General features: G+C 33.4%; 1 protein-coding gene across 1 annotated transcript; it reads right to left on the bottom strand.

The window, feature by feature from the left end:
* Positions 1–15,214: 15,214 nt before the first annotated feature.
* Positions 15,215–17,215, bottom strand: HELRODRAFT_66974 (hypothetical protein; the record flags this gene model as incomplete). The annotated part of the gene is made up of 3 exons (XM_009024257.1): positions 15,215–15,481; positions 16,068–16,296; positions 17,094–17,215. Coding segments are annotated over 3 exons (618 nt in total), but the record flags the coding sequence as incomplete, so codon positions are not given.
* Between the last annotated feature and the right edge of the window lie 2,266 nt (positions 17,216–19,481).

Here is a 19,481-nt window from a genome sequence, read left to right as displayed (position 1 = left end):
TGAATTAATATCCACATAGGTTTCAAAGTTAAATAGGTTTGCTCATTTTTTGCAATTAGTCTCAACAATTTTTGGATAATTTGAAAGTTTCATTTAATTTTTTAAGCTGCTTGACTTTTACATAATTTAAGTGTAAAACTGGATGGTAAAAATTTTGAATAGACATGGACGGCCTTTTAACTGTCGTTAATGGTTATTAACATTTTGCATAGCTGCAGGCGAGCGAATGTTCATGTGATGATGTTGGTTTTTGGGAAGGAAATTTGTTGCTTTGTGACTTTGGTTACAAGTTTTAAAAATAAATTAAGATATAAATGACGAATCAAAATGGTTTTTTGACATTTAATAATTTTCTATGTTCTTAAACAGTATTTAGTATATTTTTTAGTTCTAAATACCTCAATGAAATGAGAATTCAAGCCAATCAAAAATTAAGCTACAATAAAATAAAACTTTAAATTAACAGTTGAAGAATTTTAACGTGAAGTAATACAAATATTTTTTCTGCAACAAATAGAAACAATTACAAACTGAAGCAAAAATAAATCACGAGCTACATCCACGACCAACATCAATGTCAGGGTTAACTGCCAGCAAACTAGAAACATCGGCAAACAAATATTTGTTTGAACTTGCAAACTAACAAATACAACGAGAGGAACGTTGAGAAATGCATGCACGGCACTGTATGTACATTGTACGATGGTATTATTATTCAAAAGGATTAAAAACGAGTGAAGCCATAGTAAAATTAGAAAAGTTTCTTTTCATCTTGAGCAATAAATCAAGGACGCAACTTTTATTCCCTGGTGTTTTCGTAAAAGTTCAAGAAATAATACTTTTAAAATGATACAACCATAAAATGACAATAATAGGATCAAAATATTTTATAATCATAGATACCTTAAATTAAGGAGTGACCAAGCTCATGCTTGGTTTTTCAAACATCTGTTCATCGCGAAACACGGCCTCACCTGCACAGAAGTCAAACTACTTGACCATATAACATAAAATTTGGTATAAACAATGGACACCTTCAAGAGAGGTGTTTTTTTCTACTAAGAAACTAGTGTACATTAAAATATTTTATTAAAAACGTAATTCATTTTGTAAACAAATTTCCAACTTTTACTGGTGTTTTTTAATAAAAGGTTCTAAATTTTTTTTCAACCTGTTGCAATTTTGCCCGTACCATCCGTAATAGCAATAATTATTATTTAATTAATTATTACTATCAATTTAAGTATTGGAAAATAGCTATGATATTCTAATTTTTATATATTTTGTTAAAGTGTGACAACTTTAGATTAATTTGTAAGTTTCTCCTGTCGTCGTAAACAATTCAACTCTTTCTCCCAATCGCAGTCATCAAGAAGTTCAGTTTTCACCAACAAACAAGCCATAGTTTTACAAGCCATTCAGTCATCAGAAACTGGAACACCAATATTTAACAGTAGTTTTGTTATGAAAGTTCTGCAGCTATGTTTGGACGCTGGCAAAACTGTTGTACAGCGCTATGAACAAAAAAGCAGTTGACAACAGACAACCACGGTCTTGTTCTTTTATGAACACAGATGACAATTTTGCATCAGTTGCTTCATCTTTAATGTCGTGCACAACAAAGGGAAATTTTTGTGACAGCTAGCCGGCTATGAGTGCTTCAATATGACAGTAGATTGCAATAATAATTCTGTGACGTCAATATTGATAGCAACACATTTAATGTTCACGTCTTTTAATAATTTCGGCGGTTGCAGAGCTGATTTTTAAAAATAGCACCTAAAAAATAAAATAAATGTGGTTATCCTTTCTGCCCACCAAACGTTCACAGCAAGAAATGGAAAAAAATCCACTACTTTCCCACAAAGGTAATCCTGTAGATCCGTCTCACACGGGATTCACACGGAAATCAACCACACACCCACCCACCTACGATCGGTGACTTAACATTAGCACGCCTTTTTTTTACAGAGGCAGACAGCAGGAACGGTACAAGCGTGGAGTACCCGTTTAATTAGCAACGCCTCTCGCGAGCACCACGCACGCATTCATTTCACGCTCTAATTTTCTTTGACTGACTCATAATTACCTAGAACCAATTGGTGTCATTTGTTTATTTGTTCATTTATTCAACCGTTCAGTCGATCATTCATTTATTTGTTATTTTTTTATTTGATGACTTTTACAATTTTCATTAATTCTTCATTGGAATTGCTTGTTATTTTTATGCCGAATTATTCAGACAGTTTTTCATGTTCAATGAATAAAAATTTGGTAAAGAATATTGAAATGTTCTATTACAAAAGAGCACACTAGCAAACAAAATAGTCAAACAAACAATACAAATAAACATTCATCGTGTACAATGCGCAACAAGATGAATAAACACGAAACACTTGGACTGAGACTAAAAGTCACCAGCAATCAACTTGAGGAAAGTAATTCCCCATTGAAACAACATACATTTGCGTGCGTGCCTGCGTGCGTGCGTGCGTGCCTGCCATCTATGATTCTTTTTACGCATACGTATATATTTTCCTTTGCTTATATGCTATATTCGTATTTTTTCAATTAAATTCATTAATTATAAAATTTGATATAAACAAACTGGTCAGTCGTGATTAAGAATGTTAACCAAAAACTCCAAAATTAAGCTTTTGTTGTCAGTCACAATAAATGATAACATGTTGGTCACTTCAAGGTTAGCTAACGAAGTTTATACAAATTATTTGTAGAAGTTACGCGTCTCCTCATTTTAGTGTTTCATTAACTAATTAAATGTAGACAGTGTTTGAAATCTGCTGGTACGATATTTTGTTTTTAATTTCAAATTTGAAATTTGGTTTTCAGGTTAGCAGTATAGTACACTAGATGGTAAATAAGCTATTCACAGTTTTTGCGAATATCTTGTTTTCATACAGCAAATTGTTGTTAAAGTAACTTTTTGATCCAGAGATATTTATGTTTTAAAGTATCATTGTAGGATCAACATTTCTTAGTTACAGAAAATGTGTTAACTCAAAAGTGAAGTGGCAAAACACAACTTATTTGTTATGAAACGAAGCAAAATGGTTAGCGAATTTTTGCACCATCTGTTTTCTAGACTCAGAGTTGATAAAAATTTGTAGACTACAGCAAACTCCATCACATCCTTGTTTGTTGCGTGCCTCTTACTTAGTTGGCTCGCTGGTTGACTGGCAGGCTGGTTGATTGGTTGGAGTGCTGGCTGGTTGGTTGGTTGGTTGTTCGGTCAATTGATTGGTTGGTTGGTCTTCTGCCTGCAAACCAGCGAGACAGGCAGGGCGACACAGAGGTAGACACACATTTTTGAGTCACCAGCGCAAACACTTGAAACTACTCACATGCACCATTTTGAATGGAAGCAAATGTAGGAAATATCTCTGTTACACGTGTGTGTGTGTGTGTGTGTGTGTGTGTGTTTATGCGCTTGAATGAGTTTTATGCGTAAGTGGGTATTAATTTTGAATATTCATAAATATTCTTCCGTTTGAAAAATGGTTATTTTAATTAAAAATTTATAAACGGAAGTTTATAAAAATAAAAATATGCACGTGCAAAATAGTGTGCGTGTGTACACGTGTAAGCGTGTGTGTTTGTACATGTTTGTGCGTGTATACGTCTGTGTGCGTGTGTGAACGTGTGTGCGTGTGTTTGTTCACAAGCGTAGATTTGTTTGATTAGAGTTGAACGTTTGTTTGCATGTTTAACAAATCATTCAAAATGTCGGGTTGACTTTAAACATGCTGTCATATAAACACACGTGCACAAACATGCACCGACACACAAACACACACGTTCACATACACACATACACACACGTTCAAAAACAAACACACAACACATACATAAATGACAAAGAAACTCATACCAAATACCCATATATTAGAAAGGAATTGAACGATGAGGTAGTTGGGTGCATTTCGTGGGAATGATGATGCATTCATTTGTTGCAATATTTAAAATTTTAAATAAATTATTTCATTGAGAATGGACTGGCTGAGCATCATAAAAATTAATGAACAACAGCAATAACACACCAACCTCAATGCGAACAACCTGATAAAAATAATCCCATCCCCAATCACCACCTAGCTAATATTAGCGATACATTATGTGTAAGTTTTTTTTCATTTGAAAATATTTTGACAAAAACGAGTTGCCAAAAAAATAAAAAAAAACCTTTGAAACAAACGAACATGAGGAATATAATGGAATTTGTGTAAGTAAGATGAAAGATGATTTCAAAAATGTAATTAAGAAGAATACTTTTAGCAGATTAATTTATATTTTTAAAAATCACTTTAACATAGAAACAGTCAACTGGAAACAATTAACTAAACATTTGATTTTGATTCGACAAACGCATTTTGTAATGCATTCTGTAAAAAATGCAAATCGAAATCTGATGAAATAAGTGTGGAAATGAACCAATGAAATAGAACTCCATCATCTGCTCCAATCATTGAAGTGATAGATAGAAACTGGACTTGGGAGTGAAAAACTTGAAACGGCAATAGAGCAACGGATGCATTCCAACCAGATTTTAAAAAAAAGTTTTGAAGAAGACTGTATATAATAAACCAATTCAATGCACTGAAATTAGCATGAAAGGTCGTTAATTTAGAATTTTGAAAGTTATACTCTCACCAAAATATGAATAAACTGGAATTATGAGAATAAGTATAAAAAAATTTACTATTTTTAAATCATCCCCCACCAAAAAATACTAGATCCGTTACTGCTATCCAACATTCATCTTTCCATTTATCCATTTATGCATTCTTTCAACTATCCATCCATTTATTCATCCATCCATCCATCTATCCATCAATCAATCTTTTAGTCTCAAGTATCAAAGACATATAAAGACAACTGACAAACGATCCACAGACAGAAGAACGTGAAAACATCTAACACACATCACAAACACACATAAACATACACCCATACACACACACACACACACCACACACTCGCCACACCACACACACACACACACACACCACACACACCACACAACCAAACGAATGTTAGCATGCGAAATAAATAAACCGATACAAAACGGCATATTAAAGGCAAATCACAAGCTCATAAACTTACTCACCATTTTAAATGAAGAAGTATGTACATTAAGTTAAACGTGGAAACAACTCAACACACATATACACATCCTACAACACACATACATACACACAACATACAACACGCATATACGCACCATAAAACATACACACAAACACCATACAACAAACACACACATACACACCTTACAACACTCACATACACACAATACAACACACACATGCACACAAAACAACACACTCACACATGCGTACAACAGCATACAAACAAATAAACAAACGAACGAACGAATGAATAAAGAAGAAATCACATGCGTGGCGATGAAATTTGAGAATCTATGTATATTATTATTGAGAACATTACGCAATGTTTGCATATTCACGAGCAATACGATGCAACTGATGATGACAACAACGTGCACTAAAGTGTACATACATGTTCACGTGTAAATACGTGAACACTCAAAATGCACTTTACTGTACATAAAACTTGCATACAAATTAACAAAATAGCAAGCGTACATCGTATGTTCAATCAGACATATACAATCATGACTACATGACCACATTTACATCAACGTATTCATTCCACTCAATTCATCGAATTCGAACTTTATTTATATGAATTAATATTTTACGTGGTTTTTTCCTTCAGTCACTCTTCTGTGGCACTGGAAAACATGAGCTCACAAGTTTAATAGCGATTCAAAAAGTTAATGCAGAATAATTTTCATAATAACTTGAAAGCAGTGAAGTGGTGTAGTGAAGCGAAACAAACGCAATGTTACAACTACATTGTTACAACTACAGTGTAACAACTACAATGTTGCAACTACTATGTTACAACTACAATGTTACAACTACAGTGAAAAAAGAGAACAGCAAAAAACACAACAAAAACTAACCGGTGAACAAACATGAATCATTGCAAACTACCTACTCGAAAGAACTTGAACACAAAAACAACTCGACGACAACACAAAAAGTGAAGATAACAAATGAACATGAAGATGAAAAGTTAGAAAGACGGAACACAAGTTACAACACTCCCGAAAAAATCTCTGGTGAATTCAGCTGACAACTCCGGCGCACAAAACTTATAAATCTTTCAGAATGATGGCTGAAAACAAAAAATAAAATACAAAAAATACAAATATAGATAATATTTTGTTGAATTTGGAAGTGGGAATTTCCAAATGCGCGCCAAATTACGCGAATGTTCGTTCGTTCTTTCGATCGATCGGTCGTTTGTTCGTTCGTTTGTTCGCTCGTTTGTTTGTTGTGATGGTGTTGTCGAGTTGGACGTTGCAAATTTCTAAAAATAAATTAGCAAATTATTTTCAAAACTTTTTATCGTTATGTTTCAAAAAGCAAATTTAAAGTGTCAAACAAAACTTCAATTTTTTTTTTAAATAAATTTTCATTATTAGAAATATTCTCAAAACCATCCTTTGACAGCTATTCTCTGGGAGCTTTAATATAAATTACTGAGAAACACGCATAGGTTTGCTACTGTAAAAAAATAGTGACGTCATCTTCGTCACGTGACATCATCGTTGGTGCTCCATCGATCATTGAGATGTGTAAAATGACGTAACGACACACGCACGAGTCAACATGCATGCTTTATGCGTGTACAACTAAATGTACGTGTGTGTGTGTGATTATGTGTGTGCGTGTGTATGCATGATTTATGTGTGTGTATGTGTGTGTGTGTGTATGTGTGTGTGTATGTGTGTGTGTGTATGTGTGTGTGTGTGTGGTGTGTATGTGTGTGTAGATATGCAGATATGCACCGCCTGACAAGTTCGAGATGAATCAGTTTAAAGTGACTACTTGATGTCTTATCGCGTCGACGATGATGATGATGTGTAAATGAAAGGTTTATGAGTTTTTAAGTTTTTAATAATAATAATAAAAATAATAATGATGACGACGATGATGTTGATATACATACTTAGATAGTTGATGGCAGTTATGATATATAATGATATATCATATGATGACGATGAAAATGATATCGATGATACTGAATTGATCTTAGCGTGATAGTATTGGCAAGATGCGAGTGTATGCATACACACAAGATGATAAAAACAATGATGATGATATGAAGATATATTACGAACGCGATATATTTTTTCACAGATAATGACATGAGGTTTGTAAGGTTTGAATGAGTTAGTGAATGAGTGAGTGAGTGAGTGAATGAGTGAGTGAGTTAGTATGTGAATGGTGAGTAAGTGAATGAGTGAATTAGTGAGATCGTACTTCTTATGTTGATTGGTTCTCAGATGAATTAATTTTAATAGCAGTAAAATTTTAATAGTACTCCATCAATTATTTCATTTATGTGAACCTTTAAAAAAAATTTAGTATAGCTTTGAAATTCGTAACATTATAAATATACATATTTATTTTCCTATAAAGTTTTATGTTTTCTGATTGTCTTTGTTAGTTGATACAGATACAGGGGCAGAATTAAATTATCATCTTATCATCTTATCTTAAAGAGATATAAACTTAATGCACGTATGAAACTTTTGATCAAAATGGAAAAACATCACACAACATCAACAACAATAACTATGTTGGTGACAGCAGCAGCAGCAACAACAACAAGCAACAACAAAACTAACTAAAGAACGAACGAACAAACAAACAGCAATAAAAACAACAAATAAGCGAATATATCCTCATTGGTATGCATAAACATACAAACCATATATAACCTAATAAATACAAGAGCCAGATATTACACTATATGCAAACATAAATACATACATACATATATATATATATATATATATATATATATATGTGTGTGTGTGTGTGTGTTTATGTATTTGTATATATATATATATATATATATATATATGTATGTATATATATACATATATATGTTTGTATATGGGATGATGATGATGATGTATGAATGTTTCTAGCGTCAATTTCACGCTTCTTATGGCTCTAAATGTGACAGCTCTAGAAGCTTATCACATTAACTTTTTATCATCTACGTCATTCTCGTGCTGCTGATGATGGTTGTGATGTTGATGATTATGATTATGGTGATGATGATATTAAGTTTTTTCGGTTTGTTAGAATGGTGATGATTTTGATGATGATTATGTTGCTTGTGTGACTGCTTTTTGTTGTTGTTGAGGTTGTTATTGTCGATGTCAACGCTTTGTTGATACAATGATGTTGTTGATCAGGATAGCAGATATCATATTGATGATGATCGCGATGATAATTATGACGATAGTGATGATGGCGATGATGTAATCATTGCGATAAGAATATGTATTGTTGGTTGATATGTATCAAAGTTATCTAAATGATGATGATGGCAGGGAGTTATGGCGTTGATATTGAAGAAGAAGATGAAGATGATAATGACGGATTATGATGTTGCAGATGGTGATAATAAGGACGAATTTGGTTGTGGAAAATGACGATGCCAATGGTGACGACGTTGTAGATTATGCTGATAATGAGAATGACGGATCGAGAGGAAAATGATTGGGCAGATGATATTGATGACAACGACGCGGATTGTAAGGATGATACCGGAAGAGGAAATGGTTGAGGATGATGACTTTGATGTGGATAGAGGATTATTTCATTTATTTCATACGGCAGATGAAAATTTGAGTTATGCTGCAGAGTTTTTCAGTAGCATCATTCTTACGCATTGTTAGTGTAAATAATAAATATTCATTACATAAAACTTGAAAATTATAGTGTCATCTTGATAGCTTGTGAGTAATTTGAAATATTTGTTAATAAATTTAACAAAATTTATTTTTTAATATATTTTAATATTATGAAATATTTTTAACTTTTTATATTTTCAACTTTTCGCACGTTTATCCTTCTATCCATCTATCTATCTATCATCTACCTATTCATTCACTCATTCATCCATCCACTCATCCAGCACAAGACAAGACATAGAAGTAATAAGCGTGTGGTGTGGTTGTATGCAAATTCCACAAGTGCCGTACCTACCTACATACATACATACATACATACATACATACATACATACATACATACATACATACATACATACATACATACATACATACATACATACATACATACATACATACATACATACATACATACATACATACATACATACATACATACATACATACATACATACATACATACATACATACATACATACATACATACATACATACATACGTCATACATGCATGCAAATACATACAAACCAACAACATCCATATAAACATAGTCACACGTACGTAGCAGACAGCGCATTTGCATATCTTTCCGTGTCCATCTTGATTCATCACATGATCTACAGACAAGATACCGCCAAGAAATTTCGCGCCCTCAATGAAATCTCGCGGGGTTAACGTTGTTGCGCATGACGTCATCATCATTTTCTTTGGCGTCGTTACCATCTTTACCGCCTAAACCATCATCTGGTTCATCTTCATTGCATGTTTTTTTCTTTGAATTTATATAATTCACTAGATAGATACAAATAAAATGTAACCTTGCAAGGTCGTTTAACTTGTGTACACAATGTATGTACCGTACATTGTACACATTCAAAAATTATAAAGAAGAATGAATGTAATAAATTTGAACAAGAGCACCATCATCGCCGCATGTTATTGAACAAATTTTAATTAAATTATGACAAATAACTTGAATCTGTTGAATGGAATCAACGTGCGATTGTTCTTACCGTTCTGTGATCAGTTCAAAACTATTGCAAGTGGTTTTGGCAAACATTAATGAGCTGTCGAGAGGTCATCTGCATGCCGCATCATCTGCAGCAGTAGCATGTAAAGATTACAAGTTGAAGATTACATCATTTCATGGTTATGCGTACGCGAATTTGTCTTTACGTTATCGCTAAATTTCAGTTAAGTCCAGAGTTTATCAGATGTCTATATATTCAGTTGAGTGTCTTAATCACCAAAAAACACATGCAGTCATTTGAACATATCTTATTTAATCATTTTGAAAATAAATACTTTTGTAAAATATAAATCAAATTGCTACACCAATGATTACAAATCTTAACTAGCTCATCATTCGATGTTACTAATTTCAATTATATTTTCACAGGTAAGGCGGCATCACCAAAAAAGCAAAGAACAAACACCAATAACAGCCAAGAACATCAACATCAAAGCATCATCATGACATCATTACAAGAACGTCGTAACATTAATTACAAATTTAAACGTTTGCAATAAAAACGTCACAAAAACCTGAAATTTCAGACATAATATTGCGAAAAATCAACTAAGACATGGACATTTGGCTCCAGGTGAATGACCATGGCTCCCAGTTCTAGCATGCGGTGGTCATCAGGTCATCAGAACATCTTGGTAGCATCAACACCAGTCACGAATCAACCAGACCATGTATATAAATAACATATTGATGATAATTTGAAAAATTTTGTAATTTTCAAACTTTCAACTGTTGAATTAGATGAGGCAAAATGATTTGGCGTTTAATCATTCCAATTCAATTTTTAACCTTTATTTTTTAATATTAAATCAATTAAACCAGTTTTGTTTTTTTATATAAAATTGAAAAGCTAATTTTGAAAAAATAATTTAAAAAACACAAAAGAGGAAATAAAAAAATGAAATTAAACAGCTCAGCTGCTAAGCTCTCAATATTAAATTACTCCAAAATTATGATGAATTAAAATTTTAAATAGTTACCAAATTGAAATGAATCATGTCTCTTATTAGTTATAATAATTAATATATCTGAATTATGCAGTCGAAAATTGAAAATAAAATCACTTAAAATGAACATCTACTGTTGCAGTTTAAACCAGCAAGTAGCTACAAAATCTTTCATTTTTCCAAATCAATCAAAAAAAAACAATGAAGCTAATAAAACAGATGCAACAAGTTCTATTTAAAATTAATTAATTAATTAAAATACATAATATAAACAATTATCAAGTATCAGCGGTCATTTAAATTATTAATTCAATTAAAAATTGATGAATTGTTTCAAAGCACATAGCATGGGGTCTAAAAAATCTCTTCGGATCGACAATCTTCGTACTATTTTACTTAGAAATAATTTGTTTTAATAATAATAATTCGAACAAAAAATTCATAAAATAGGATATTACATCCAATCTGAAAATTTTACTATTGACTGGATTAGCAGAGTGGTTGGAAAAAGGTTGCAGTGCGTGGAGAGAAGATGAGATGAGATCAGACGTACCACTCTTTAACGTCTGCCTTTTTCCCGCTCGCTGTCGGTGGCTTCTTTGACTTTCCACACCCACCATCACCTCCATCTAAATTGTTACAACTTCTGCTGTCCATGTTATCGTTATTATTATTATTTTTATTATTGTTGTTGCTGTTGTTAATGTTGTTATAATGATCTCCATTGATGTTGTCGTCGTTGTTGTTGTTGATGTTACTGTTGACGTTGTTTGTTGTCGCGATGCCCTCTCCTCCTCCTTCCGGAAATTCATAACTAGTCACGTGAGGCGCATCTTCATTGGTCGGAAAGTTAAGTTGCTGCTGCTGCTGAAGATGCTGTGAGTTATTGGAGTGGTTATTTTTATTCTTGTCAGCTGCAGTTAATTTATTTGGAGGAGAAGCGCCAGAGTTGAACTGTTGCAGTTTATTCTTCTTAATTTGTACACCCTTCCTATTGTACTTAAGTACAGCATAGCCGAGTACGGCCATGAGAATGATGATGCCAGCCGCAATGCCACCAATCAAAACTACATTCATGGCGAGGCTGGTGTTTAAAGTTCTATCAACGTCCAAGTGCACTGCTGGACTCATGTGTGGCCGTTGTGGCTGCTGGCGGTGGTGATATTTTTGTGGTGATGTTGTCGTCGTCGTCGATGTTGTTGTTAGTGTTTCTAATGTCGTTGTGAAGGTTGCAGTTGTTGTCGCTGCTTGCAGTGATGCTGGAGATTTTGTTTTATGTGTTGATTTCATGGTGATTTTGTTTTTGTTGTGTTTGATTTTGTTGTTGTTGTTGTTTTTGCGTATGTTGTTTGTTGATGACGGAACAGATGCATCAAAGTCATCATGTTCATCCTCATCTTCATCGTTGTTCTTCACGTAGGTCTCATCATCATTTTCATCACCATCGTTGTTATCACTATCATCATCATCATCGTCATCGTCATCATCATCGTCATCGTCATAATGTATTTGTTTATTGAAAGGTTTGATGCCTGAATAGTAATCAGTATCTTCGTTATAACTGGATTCAAGATCATTGTCATAATCAGCGTTATTAATTTTATTATTTTTATTATTATTTTTTATTTTATTATTATTATTCAAACTGTTATTTGGTTTGTTGATTTTGGTTTGATGATATATTCTATTGACATTGTTGTTATTGTTGTCGTTGCTTGTGGCTAGGCTTGAAATTTGTTTGTTTCGATTGTTGTTGTTGTTGTATTTGTGATTGTTGTTGTTGATGTTGTTAGTCTTTTTGTTGTCCTCAGTTACGTTGTTGTTGTTTTCGTTTCTGTTGTCTCTGGGGATTTAAATTTTGCAAAGTTACAAATTTGTTATTCAAAATTAAAAAAATAGCATCTCGGATGGACAGATGTTTATAAAGTTGTTGTATGAATGCCGTATAAATGTTTCATTAATAAGTTGGCTGACATTAACAATGACAAACACGAAACATTATTAAGAATTACTACAGGGAAAAATTTACAACAACTATGACGAATGAAATAAATGCGTAGAAATTAACAAAGGTATTGAATCAATGATTATAAAGAGTTAACATTAACTATATTTTACTGATCATTTACTATTAAGTATAAAAATAACAATTGGTCATTTTTACGCTAAAGGACTATACAATAAATTATACAATAATAAGACTTTTATAATAAATTACTTTCTTTTGCTGTTAAGGCTTGCGTAAATGAGGTACTCTGTGGAATTGTTACGTGATGATGACGAAGAAGATGAAGATGAAGATGACAAATTTTTCGTAGGTGAGTTGGTATTTGTGCCAGGACGAGTTTTTCCGTTAGTAGAATTTCTGACAAAAAAAATTTATGTAGTTTTAATTTGCTATTAAGTTTTTATTATCAATTTTTTTTTCTCTATTTGTCTTAACAAAGGTTATTAATTTAAAAAAAAATCACACATTGAAAATATGCTTGTTAACAGAATGATGAATAATTAGTTACCCGTCGTTACATGATTTTCTATAAAACTATCCTTAAAAATAAAATCAATCATGAACATCAGATATAATATTAACAAACAATTTTCCCAAATTGAAAAATGAAATAAATTAAAAAAGACTTGATGAAGTTGAAGAGAGATTCCTTGAAGACTTTCACATCTCCATCAATTTTGATCCTATCATGGTTTAGTAGTGCCAGGTCCAACACACGCATCTTGTTCACTGTGAAACCTGGCGAGTACATTTCAATTTATTAATTTGAATTTCTTCGAGACGTCTCTGAATTATTCCTTAATAATAATATTTGACTTTCAAATTTGCTCAAATTTGTGTAAAATCGGTTATACAACAAAAAAAAAAAGAAACATCACGTCAACAAAGCGATGACATCACCAAAACTGACCTGCAATGACACCATTGAAGCTAAGGTGGTCATCCTTATGGTCAGTGTTGTGTCCCAACGTTATTCTGGACATGTCGTTGAATAAGGACTCTACATTATCTAAATGTTATCGTGTGTGCGTGTTTGTGTGCGTGTGTGCGTGTGTATGTGTGTGCGTGTGAATAATATTAAAATATGGGCACTAAAAAATGGCGCCTGCCCCAAAAAACTTGAAATTATTATAATATAGATATATACTTTGTTTTTGAGCGTACAAAAGTACAAAGAATTTTTATAAAAACAAATTTTTATAAATACAGATAATATCTGTAGTACGGAACTAATAATATTTTAGCCTAGAATTAAAATAATATTAGTCGACCAAAAATGGCAGGGGTGTCACGTGGCTAATCTCGAAGAATTGTTGTGACGATGATGAGGATAATGAGAATGATGAAGATGGTGAAGATGATGAGAATGATGAGAATGGTGGTAGTAGCGATGATGATAGTTCTGAGAATAAAAACGATGATGAAAATGATGATGACGACGACGGTAAGGATGATGATGGTGATACTGATGATAATTATGACGAAATAAAAAAGATAATAATACCACCGAAATAAATGATGATGATTACGATGACGAAGTTTTTCACGAATATTTTCCCGGTGAAGATGATGGAATAGAAAAAAAATTTTTCTCTCTTAGAGAAGCACACTGACGAGACGTGCAACCACAACGACACCGACGCACATTGCAAAACGGAAGATTATAATTAAATGGAAACACGTGTTTGCCATTAAGCAGATTTGAGAAAGCGTGCGAAGAACTGAAAAAGGTGAGAGAAAAGCAAAGCTAAATAGAATCTCTTTAGAACCATCAGGTGTCACTACATGCAGTGCGCAAACATGTAACGCGCGCGCACACACAGACGCGCATTCACACATACACACAAAGACACACATACACACACCCACAACACACATACACACACACAAACTCACATGCATGCATACAGACAGACTGTACAGACAGACTAATACAGACGTATAAACACAGACGCATAAGGGGTCCAAGCATACATACCAACAAACATTTCACATGTGAATAATATCAATGAAACAAAACAAATTACTTCTGCTTACGCCATCTTCATTGTATCCTGAAAGCGATTTAAATGATGATGTCAATGATGATAAAAATGAAATGATGATGATGGTAACAATAGAATTGATGATAGTTAAAATTAATGATTAGGCAACGAATAGTAGATTAAAATTTGTAATACACCCAAAGAAGTATTGTTAATAATTCAAATCGATACTTTTTCAGTTCATGATTATTTTTTTATTCAATAAAAATATAATAAAGTAGTGTAATTCCGTTGACGTTAAAAAGCTGAAATCATTCCAACGTTATTATTGTTATTATTTTATTTCTTCATTTTATTTAGTAATTATTTAAACTCTCTTCTTAGATTTACTACATTTCTAACTTTTTATTCATATTTGAAGTTTTAAGAAAATAAAATACAAATGTTCCCATTATTATTATTATTACCATCATCACCATCATCATTGTCGTCATCATCGTCGTCGTCGTCATCATCACCTTGCGGTTGTTTGGGCTGAGGCATGTGGTCATCGACCTTGAGAGTTGCATTGGGACCAATCCTGACGAAGTTGATCACGTGGTACTTGCCGTCGTCGATCCTGTGGAAGAATAGTCCAACCGGAAGCTGCTCATTGGCCACGTCGTAAATGATCATCAGATGACCGTCATCCTGTCACGTGTGATTGAAAGGAGGTGATGAATCGGATGACGTAATTGGTGATGTGCCGTTTGTTGTTTGGATGGTTATTCTATGGTTATTCATAATTTGTTTTGTTGTTTTGGAGAAACAAATTATTATGCCTGTTAATTGCGTTTTGTTGATTGATCTTGGAAATGGAAAATTTTTGAATAAAATTGCTGCCCAGTTTGTAATAATTTGGTTTTCAAAGAAAAACTTTCATGATAAATTTGAAGGGAGTTGAAGCAAGACATGCCTAAGCGATGTTCTCTACGTAGTTGTTGGTTCATTAGAAACTTGGTTTGATATTTCAAAGTTTATTTTTGTCAACAAATTAAATATTTCAGTAATTTCCTTTACATAAAAATTGGTTTTATCACTTTTATTGAAAGAAGTTCATAAAAAATTATTGGTTTTATCACTTTTATTGAAAGAAGTTCATAAAAAATTATTGAGCCAAAATTCAAAATTTAATGACAGTTTTCCACAAGTGTTCTTGTGCAGCAATAGAAAGAGAGAGAGAAAGAGAGAGAGAGAGAGAGAGAGAGAGAGAGAGAGAGAGGAGAGAGAGCACAACCAAACTCAAAGAAAGATAACCAAATAACGTTTGCACACTAACAATGATGGCTTCGATGAAATCTCGTGACGTGTTGCTACTCAGTCGCCACAAGTTCGCATCTGATTGGTTGGTGATGATGCCAAACACGATGACGTCAACGCTGGTTGTCGTCCAATCACGTTCAGGGAGATCCAATGTCAACGTCGAAGGCCGCTTGTCACTTTTGGAGTTGAACTGGTAGGCAATGCTTTCTGTTTTGTTTTGTGTGGTGAAGTATGGTGTGGTGTGGCGTGGTGTGGTATGGCGTGGCGTAGTGCGTGGTGTGCATTCTTGTGCGTACATACGTGTACACTGCTCAAGTGTACAATGTATCGAGTGTTTGTTAACAAAAGCGAGTGTACTTACAATGCATGGTTCTGAATAATATGAACATTTTCATCTGCCGACAGAGATATGATGTTCCACTGATTGAAATAATCAATCAGAAGATGGCTATTAATTAGGCAAACGAACAATCTATCAATCAACTTCCTGTCTTCCATTTCCCGCTCTTTTCATTCAGTACTTCTCATATTTATGACGGCAATGCATTATTAAGCCTATCTACATTTCTTCACGTTAACACGCGCACGCAATCACACGCACGCATACGCACACTCGCACGCACACATGCACGCACACAGTGCTTGCATTTTAAATTTTAAAAACATAAAAAACTAATTGCATACTTTGTTTTAGTTTTTTTTATGCTTGTAAAAAACTACGCAAAAAAAATAATTAAACGTAAAAACAGCTTTATATATGTACAAGTTGCACGACGTAACTACGTCCGTACGCACAGATACGCAAAGCACCCCCCCTACACACACATACACATACAATATATATTCAATTAAATTTATTATCTATCTATTTTTCCATCTATTTATTTATCTATTTATTTTTTTATTATTTATCCAATTATTTTGGTATTCATTGAAACAGATTGAAAAAATTAGAAAAAGAGAGATGAGGGAAAAATTAATTAAAATTGTTTTACGAAACTGACCCTCATCACACGTGGAACCAAAGAATGACGTCATGGTACAATCGCACTCGGGCACTCCTGATTGGTCAGTACAGAGGCCGCCGTGTGAACAGCTGACATCCGAACAGCTGATTGCTGGCTGGTCTACATTCAAATATGAACACTCATCTTAAAATTATTAGGTGATACTAATTATCATATTGTCAATTATCATTAATTTTGTCTGCTTTTATAACGAAATGTTTTTAATAATTTAATAATCGTTTAAAATGTTAGTTATTTTATTAACCAGCAAACATGGTATTATCATCATCTCTCTTATCAGCATAACCATCAATATTATCATCATCGTGGTTTGACACATGACTTCTTTTCATCACATTCACATCAGCATTATCGTAGTGGTTGCTGGCGATGTTTACAACTTTGTCGAAGCCAGTAGTTTTGTTATCATTAACTCCATCACTATCGCTTTCGATCTCAAATTTGCCATTTCTCCCATCTTTATCATTGTCGTTGTCTTCATCACCATCGTCATCAGAAGGGCATCGTGATTTACTAGAATCCTTCCATCTATCCAACAAATTTATTTCTCGCTTGTCAATTAGTAAGGAAGAAATAGAACCAAGGAAATTTTCAATTGAATAAGAAAAGAATGCAGACGACGACGACGACGATGAAGATGATGATGAAGATGATGATGAAGTTGATGATGAAGATGATGATGAAGTTGATGGAGAGGATTGAAAAGATGATGTAGATAATGATGAAGATGATGAAGACGAGGATGACAAAGGCAATGACAATAAAAAAGCAGGAGATGTTAGAGAATCCGACAATGATGGAAATGACTTTAATTTCAATGAAAATAACTTTGATAGCTTCATTTTCAACGAATCCGGCATGCCACCTTGATTAAAGTTGAGTGAAAATTATTTTTGAAACTTTACTTAAACTTTATCATAATCTTTATCATTTTACTTTAATTTAGAATACTTATTTGATCTTCTAAATTTTAAATACGCTCTTAGACTTTAAAAACATTTATTTGTCAGAAACAAATTAAAAATAATAATACAAATTTGCCATTTACGCTGCTCATTATGCTAAAAATTCAAACAGTTATCGCCTGCTATACATTTTTGCAATGTTATGAAACTGAAACAAATTTATAGTTAACCTATGTAAAACTTGTAAAGTATCGTTTCGCCTTCTACTTCCCGGTTGTCATCAGGACCATTTTCATGTTTAGTATCATTTACTTTCTTTAGATACACATCGCCATTGTAGTGATCACCAGTGTTATCATCATCATCGTCATCATTGTGGTTATCATTATGATCACCATCATTATCATCATCACCAACGCGATCAGCATCATCATCATCATCACCTCTTAAATAAACAACATCATTCGAACATTGCCCGTCAATTACTAGGTAATGATAATAAATAGAATAATGACGATGACGAAGATGATGGTGATGATGATGGTGATGATGATGAAGATGGCGACGATGATGATGATGATGAGGGTGGTGGAAAGCAGTTTGCACTGAAAAATTATGAGGACGGAAATGAAGATGGGATTGTTGATGTCTACGTTTATCATGTTTAAGTTGTTTGTATTGTTGTTTGCGTTGTTGTAGATGTTTGTACTCTTCAGTTTGCTGTTGTTGTTGCTCATGATGATGTTGCTGTTGCTGTTGTTGCTGCTGTTGTTGTTGTTGTTGCTCTCGATGATGTTGCTGTTGCTGTTGCTGTTGTTGTTGAAAAATTTGCTTGTTCTCATCCTGTTGTTGCTGCTTATGAGCTGATAATTGTACATAGGGTGACGATTGTTGTTGTTGTCCGTGTTGTTGTTGTAATTTGTGTTGTTTACGTTTTAAATGTTGCAAAACATGTTGCCGATGTTGTTTACAAGAAAATGAACAACAACCCTTGCAATCAACATCCGCACCATCCGAGCTAGTTTTAACCTTTTTATGCTGTTTATGATCAGCATGATAATTATTCTTTAACTGTTCCGACTTATGAAAATGATCTTTGAACTTTCTACTGACACTTCTGCCGATGATGATATGATGCCATTTGTTATCATTGACAGGTATGGCTGAGGACAATCTAACATAACCACTCTCTTGAAAAATATCGTTGTAATGTCTGTCATTATCAACCTTAATATCTTTGTAACTTTTGCTGTTTCTGGCAATTTCATCCTCATCTTCCTTATCACCATCATCTTTTTCATCATCACCATCAGCAGCATCATCATCATCATGTGTTTCTATATTTTTACTGTCATAATTTTTGCTTTTATCAACATGATCGTCGTGCACACGTTTGCGAACAATGCTGTCATAATTGACTGGCCGGTTGTTGATGCTACGATACTTGAACGAATA

Source organism: Helobdella robusta (genome assembly GCF_000326865.2).
Source record: "Helobdella robusta unplaced genomic scaffold HELROscaffold_4, whole genome shotgun sequence".
Classification (NCBI taxonomy): Eukaryota; Metazoa; Annelida; class Clitellata; order Rhynchobdellida; family Glossiphoniidae; genus Helobdella; species Helobdella robusta.
This window is presented reverse-complemented; position numbering and strand designations above follow the sequence as displayed.